At 47.0% G+C, this 7,500-nt stretch overlaps 1 protein-coding gene across 3 annotated transcripts in view; it reads right to left on the bottom strand.

Moving 5' to 3' along the window:
• tbxas1 (thromboxane A synthase 1 (platelet)) overlaps window positions 1-7,500 on the bottom strand; it is a 116,203-nt gene that overhangs the window by 104,800 nt on the left and 3,903 nt on the right. For all 3 annotated transcript variants that reach the window (XM_062547817.1, XM_062547816.1, XM_062547818.1), the window contains exon 2: window positions 6,604-6,756. In XM_062547817.1, the coding sequence (XP_062403801.1) occupies window positions 6,604-6,719 (116 nt within the window). In that variant the 5' untranslated portion in view covers window positions 6,720-6,756. The remainder of the gene's footprint in view (window positions 1-6,603; window positions 6,757-7,500) is intronic.

Here is a 7,500-nt window from a genome sequence, read left to right as displayed (position 1 = left end):
CATGCACAGGCACAATTCACACAAACACACACAAACACACACACTTTGATCGCTTGAACGTTCATTGTGGCCCTAACAGCCGACGAGGAACATGTCAGTAGAATCAAGTACATTCTCTCTCGTTCTCTACGCCTCACACTCAGCCACCTATAGACCCTTTCACGGTTTACGTTACAGAAAAAGTGTGCGCATGTCGGGGTCAGAAAACTTTCCATCCCATTGAATTGTGTGTGATTGTGTGTGTGTGTGTGTGTGAATCGACTGAAACATCAAGGACATGTCAAGAAAAATATCTACTTTTTTGCGCGCACACCCAACCTAAGCTCGGGATGTTGTTGCTGGTCTATTGAATTGATCTCAACCATCACTAATACAAGAGTTGCCTGTTATAGGTGACGCTATGCTACAGAATGTCCAGCGCTATGCTATGCTACAGTATGTCCAACCCTATGCTGTGCTATGCTACAGTATGTCCAACCCTATGCTGTGCTATGCTTCAGTATGTCAAGCGCTATGCTATGCTATGTCTAACCCTATGCTACGCTAAGCTACAGTATGTCCAACCCTATGCTACGCTATGTTACAGTATGTAAAGGGTTCCGGAGAACATCTCAGACAGATGGAGAAGGGTTCTTCATACGCAGATGGAGGAGAGGGGTTCTTTACAGGCAGACGGAATAGAAGGGTTCTTCACATACTGATGGAGGGGAAGGGTTCTTTACAGGCAGATCGGGGAGGAGTGTGTGTGTGTGAGTGTATGTGTGTGTGTGTGTGTGTGTGCAGATCGGGGAGGAGTGTCTCAGCTTCAACTCCAGCGCAGCCTGATCACCATATCTGCATTTATTAAGATCCATCACCAGGGAAACCAAAGCCAACAGCAGATTTTATGATAGTGTAGGGAATTGGCGTGTGTGTGTGTGTGTGTGTGTGTGTGTGTGTGTGTGTGTGTGTGTGTGTGTGTGTGTGTGTGTGTAATGTGTGCAAAAGAGAGAGTGGTTGGACAATCTGCCAGTCTTTAAATGACATATACACACACACACACACACACACACTCTCTCTCTAGCTTTGGCAAGCTCTGTGTAACTGCATGTGCGTGTGTTTCCGTGTCTGCTGATAGTAGGGGAGAGGCCTCGACATATGTGGAATGAGGTGATGGTCCACACACACACACACACACACACACACACACACATACAACGCCTGCGTCACCACCCCAGTAACGGCCTTGCCCCAGGGTGCCGCTATGGTGCAGGTGCTGTGTGTGTGTGTGTGTGTGTGTGTGTTTCTGTGTGTGTGTGTGTGTGTGTGTGTGTACGCGTGCCTATTGAAAAATGGGATGGTGTTATGACAGGTGAAGACAATAACAAGAGAATTTTAATCATGGGAGAGACAGGCACACAAAGAAATGACTAAACACACACACACACACACACACACACACACTCTGTCCCTTTGACCCCACACTCTCCCCGCCAATTCCTAATCCTGACACTCAGGCCAGGCCCTGGTGACTGGAATGATAAAGGAATTTCATGATGTGTGTGAGACTATCTCACACCAGTCTGTCATCTTTTCCATCACAGGCAGCCAGAGGACAGATCGAGAGCTCACAGCCTAGAGGTCACACACACATCACACACACTCATACACACAGACACAAAGACCCACACACACACACACACACACACACATATACAAGCACATGACATACACACACACACACACACACACACACACACACACACACACGTGCCGCACACACATGAGCCACACACACACACTCATGCACATTCATTTAAGGGTGTCATTTAAAGGACACATGTCCATGGTGAATAGATTAGCTGAGGGAGAAAAAACTCACACACACACACACACACACACACACACACACACACACACACACACACACACACACACACACGTGGACACACACACTCACACCCACACATTTCCCGAATAAACACACATACACAAATGAGATGACGTTATTATATAATAACACAGGTTGTGCATGTGTGTGTGTGCGCGTGCATGATTTTATGTGTGCCTGCGTGTGGTTTTGTTGGGTGGGCAGTCTGAGTCACAGAGCTGGAGTCTCAGCACCAGTAAAGACCTGCTGATCCAACAGGAACCGACGGAGCCAGGAGGGGAAGGGGGGGGGGGGGGGTTAGAGGTGTCACTGCTGCCCAGGACTGAGAGTCCAGAGAGGGGGACAACCCCAGCACAGAGAGGGGAGAGGAGGAGGAAGGGAGGAGGAGGAGGAGGAGGAGGAGGAGAGGGGACAGGAGTGGATGAGAGGAGTGGGAGAGAGGGGTGGACCATGAGAGGGGTGAAAGAGAGGAGTGGATGAGAGGAGCTGAAGAGATGACAGAAGATTAAGAGAGAGAAGAAGAGAATGAGAGGGAAGCTTTTGGAAGTTATTTTGGAAATAAGGTCTGGTTGTTGTTTTTTTTCTTTGGTTGATACAATTTGATACAATTACATTCAGTTTCACGACAGATAGCATTAATGCACCCACATCCCACAAACACAGACACAGACACCCACATACACGCACACACACACACGCACACACACACACACACACGCACACTCCCACACACTCAGGCACAGTGAGAGTCCAAGACAATCTGAATTGTACGGAGTTTGGCCTGTAGGGGGCAGTGAACTCTGAGACAGGACCCTGGCAGGACCACAGCCAATCCCCACAGAGAGTTCAGCAGAGGTTCACAACAATAGCACACCCGCGTACACACATACACACACACACACACACACACACACACACACACACACACACAGACGCATTGCTAACACAAACATGGACAGATTAAGAAGTATTTTCTCTCTGTCGCAAATGCGTAAAGCATAAAAGTAAACAAAATGAAACAATATCACTAATGGATGAAATGCTTACACTGCATCAGCTATATTTTTACAAACTAATATTTTAAAGGCTAATATTTTTTATAAACACAGACAAATGGTAACATTTAAAAAGTGCATGTCTCCTAGACTCACACCAGTCATACAGTGGCCATAGACTCGGCTCTCGGTCTGTCGTAGTGACCTTTCTTTATTGGCTCGGCTGCCGGGTGATTTATGCTTGCACTTCAGCAGTGACTTTTATGCATGTTATTTGCGGCTGAGACTGATGTTCGCTCCTTGTCTCGCTGCAGCCTTCGCTGATGGTGATTCACTGCGTAATGAGCAGTTTAATATTGAGAGGGATTATAATGTCGGGCTCGGAGTGTGTGTGTGTGTGTGTGTGTGTGTGTGTGTGTGTGTGTGACTAGCAATGCTTTGTCTGTGATTCAGATCTCTGACATGGGAACAAAGTTTCCCCCATTTACATTCAGACTCGCTATTTGTTTGTGTCTTCCCTTTTCTTAATCTCTCTCTCTCTCTCTCTCTCTCTCTCTGTCTGTCTGTCAGCCATGCATGTCTGATGTGGTCGTGTCTGAGGGACGGCTCTGCATGGCCTTGCCCGGTGCTGAGGCCTCATCTCTGGGTCACTCAGTCTCTGATGTGGGCCTGGGGGCCTTTTTCGGAGCCAGCCCAGCCCAAAAGAGTCACACACTCACTCAAACACACACACACACACACACACACACACACACACACACACATTCACTCTCACTCTCTCTCTCTCTCTCTCTCTCTCGTTTCTCCACCTAAATCCGCTGTTTTTACGGAGTCCTCTGGGTCGGCCATGCCCGCAAGCAGGATGATTTCCATTCAGCAGCATAAATCTTCATTTGCAAGGCAACAGTGAGATATAGATTGAGGGAGAGGGGAGAGGGGGAGAGGGGGAGACACAGGGAAATGAAAGGGGAAAGGGGGAGAGTAAGCAAGACAAGCTGAAATAGCAGGGGAGAGAGACAAAGAGAGCGAGAGAGAGAGAGAAGGAGCGAGAGAGAGGGAGAGAGAGAGAGAGAGAGAAAGGGAGAGTTACATAAGAAGCCTCTTTCAGTCTCTTCACCCCAATGGCAGCTGCAGCTTTGCCAACAGGCAGGAATTTACTTGTTCTGGACAAGCGTCTGTGTGTGTGTGTGTGTGTGTGTGTGTGTGTGTGTGTGTGTGTGTGTGTGTGTGTGAGAAAGTAAGAGAGAAACAGAAAGACTGAGAGAGAGAGCGAGAGAGAGAGATAGAGAGAAAGAGAGAGAGAGAGAGAGAGAGAGAGAGAGAGAGACTGCATCAGGCAGAAGCATACAGCGGGGGGAAATGTGTTGTACAATAAGTGGACCAAAACAAGCCCTTTTCTCATCATGCTCTCATGCGTCTCCCCCCAGTCCCCCCCCCCCCCCCCCCCCCCCCCCCCCCACCACCACGCTGGCTCTCCACTCGCTCAGTGGAGTGACATTCACCTGAATAAATCAAGTTACCCGACATCCTGACATTCTGCAAAGTTTAAAGCCCTTGAGGCATTTCTCTCCCCCTTCTTTCACAGATAGTTAAATATTAACAACGTTCAACGTGGTGTTTATGAAGTTAAGGGCTGTTTGCTTAATAGCTAATTGTCGTACAGTATCTTGGAACTGCTCGGCTATTATCGTAGTTGGGCACACAAACAGGATCTGAATAAAAACGGTACAAAGCGACAATAAAATCACTCAGCATATTACAGCTCTGTTATCAACCGGAGTCCAGACCAAATTCAAAACAGTAAATATGACCAGTGTATGAGCCCCACTGTAACACTGTGCAGCCAAATGTTACACACATACACACACTGTTATACTGTTACACACATACACACACTGTTATACTGTTACACACATACACACACTGTTATACTGTTACACACATACACACACTGTTATATAGTGCATGAGCTATTAAGGGGTTGGTTATCACTGGGGTGTTGCAGCCTTTCTGCTTCCTATTTCTAAGAAAAGAGCATGGCTATTGAAGATTAGATAGGCTCCGCATCTTATGTGGCTGTATATGGGAGACTAGGCACACATCACGCACACAGACCCACACACACACATGCACACAGACGCACAAGCACACACATGCGCACACACATGCGCGCACACACACAAACACACACACACACACACACACACACACACACACACACACACACACACACAGACACACACACACACGCGCAGTAAGTAGAGCATGGTCTGAGCTCATTGCTGCTGTTTCTCTCAGGGCTTGAGAGAAACAGACCTCTTGCTCTCTCTCTCTCTCTCTTACACACACACACACACACACACACACACACACACACACATACACACACACACACACACACACACACACACACACTCACACACAAATTCTCTCACACACACACAAACATGCACACACGCACATCCACAATCTTTCACTGAGGCAAAGGCAAGTAACTTGACGCTCTCACAAACGTTACTTGGCCCGACCGTTGAGTGGAATCGACCATGCAGCATGTCTTCCACAAGCAGGACATAAATCCATGGGAATATCTATGTCTAGTCACATACATGCACACACACACACGCATGCAGACACACACACACACACACACACACACACAACATGGGAATGTCTATGTCCAGTTCTGCATAACGCGTCTCCGCGTTGGCCTGAGCCCCCTACCAACCACACGCGTCCACACTCGCTCGTCCAGACAGACTTCCAACACAAACAGCCCGTCTCAGCCATCTGTCAAAACACTCGAGCACATCCAGAGCGACGCGGCTGACATCGCACGGATCCTCCACGAGGCCTGAGAGCCTCTGCCAATCAACCAGGGGACCCGCCAATCAACCGGAGACCCGCCGAGCCGAGCCGCGACGCCAGTGCCAGAGCCGCCCATGATCCGAGCAAAGCCCCTGAACACACACCCACAGAACAACACAAGGCATAACACACACACACACGCTGAACAACACCGTTGTTGAGTGAATGACATCCACTCATGCTGATGAACCGAGCAAACCCCTGAACACACACACATGCAGAACAACACCCACTAGATCAAACCCACTGATGCAGTGCAGTCTAAACAGTGGATTACTCTACGTTTATAACTACTGAATCACACTTCTGTTTAGAAATGTGTTAGCGATATGCTGCTATGAACTGGTCTGTGCACTGAAATGACGGACCAATTAAAAGCACATAGACACTATCTATTCTGTGGTGAAGGGTTTAAAGCGAGGACAAATTCTGTGCCTGAAGTTATTAAACATTTGTGCAGCTGTTACAAAATAATGATCTATTTTTCAAATCTGAAACAGCCTGGCCACACCTGAAATAGACACCGTGCCTAAGAATGCTAAGCCCTGTGTTTAAGTGTGCAGAGACGGACGTCTTGGTTCCAGAAAGTAAAAGTCCTGCCATATATTGTTTCTACCTATGCACTTAATAATAATAATAATAATAATAATAATAACAACAACAATAATAATAATATCAATAATTAATCATTAATAAACAATTATCTGATCTACCTGGTTGCTAATTAGGATGAGCTGGTTTACTAAATGGTTGGATCAAACACTTGGCAGGACTTTTACTTTCTGAACCCTGTGATGTCTGCCTCTGCAAGTGTGCAGGAAGATTGTGAAGATGCATGGGGGGTCATTCTAGCAGCTGCAGTGCACTCACCAGTAGAGGAGGCCCAGGAAGAGCAGGAGCAGAGCCACAGACACAGGCCACCCACTGGCCTGCAGGGGAACCATCGCCTTCAACGCCTCCACCGTCGCCTCCATCAGCTCCATCATCTCACCCAGTCTCAACGCAGCCACAGCCAACACACCACTTTTAAAGACAGAGAAGAGCACACGCATGTTAGTGTGTGTGTGTGTGTGTGTGTGTGTGTGTGTGTGTGTGTGTGTGTGTGTGTGTGTGTGTGTGTGTGTGTGTGTGTGTGTGTGTGTGTGTGTGTGTGTGTGTGTGCACGTGTGTGTGTGCACATGTGTGTGTGTGTGTATACGCATATTAGATTCCAACACTACATCTTCTCTGAGTTTGTTTTGGGTATGGAACTGCAGGGGAAAGGTCCCCTGCATGAAGACACATGTTCGTCAAAGATATTTCTTCACAGCTGTGCCTGATCACATATCAGCTCTCAGATCAGCCCTTTCAGGAAGATAAGCCACTGGTTGATTCAAACTAAGCAGAGAACAACGCTCGCCCTACATTCCCTGTGTATAGAACATCAATAATGTACCGTCAAATTATCTTATTTCTGTCATAACAGCCTGCAATAATTGAGACTGGACTTTTTTTTACCAGTGATTATTATTCGAGACAATTTCAGTGATTGAATATTCATCATAAGCATATGTGCAAAAACTGAATTGCGCACTTGCAAAATCTTTGAAGCAGTTGCAAAGCCAACAATACCCAAAGTCTCCAATATCTTTGGAGATATTCATCCATAACAATATCTGTAACTTCTGTTAAAAACAACTCGTTTACAATTGTAGGGCGAAGACCGATGGAGTGACTAACTAACTAACTTACAGTACTTCATATTCTGTAATAAACATAACAGGCAAG

The sequence above is a fragment of the Sardina pilchardus genome, chromosome 10 (assembly GCF_963854185.1).
Source record: "Sardina pilchardus chromosome 10, fSarPil1.1, whole genome shotgun sequence".
NCBI lineage: Eukaryota > Metazoa > Chordata > Actinopteri > Clupeiformes > Clupeidae > Sardina > Sardina pilchardus.
Note: the sequence above shows the minus strand (reverse complement) of the source record. Positions and strands in the feature narration are given on the sequence as shown.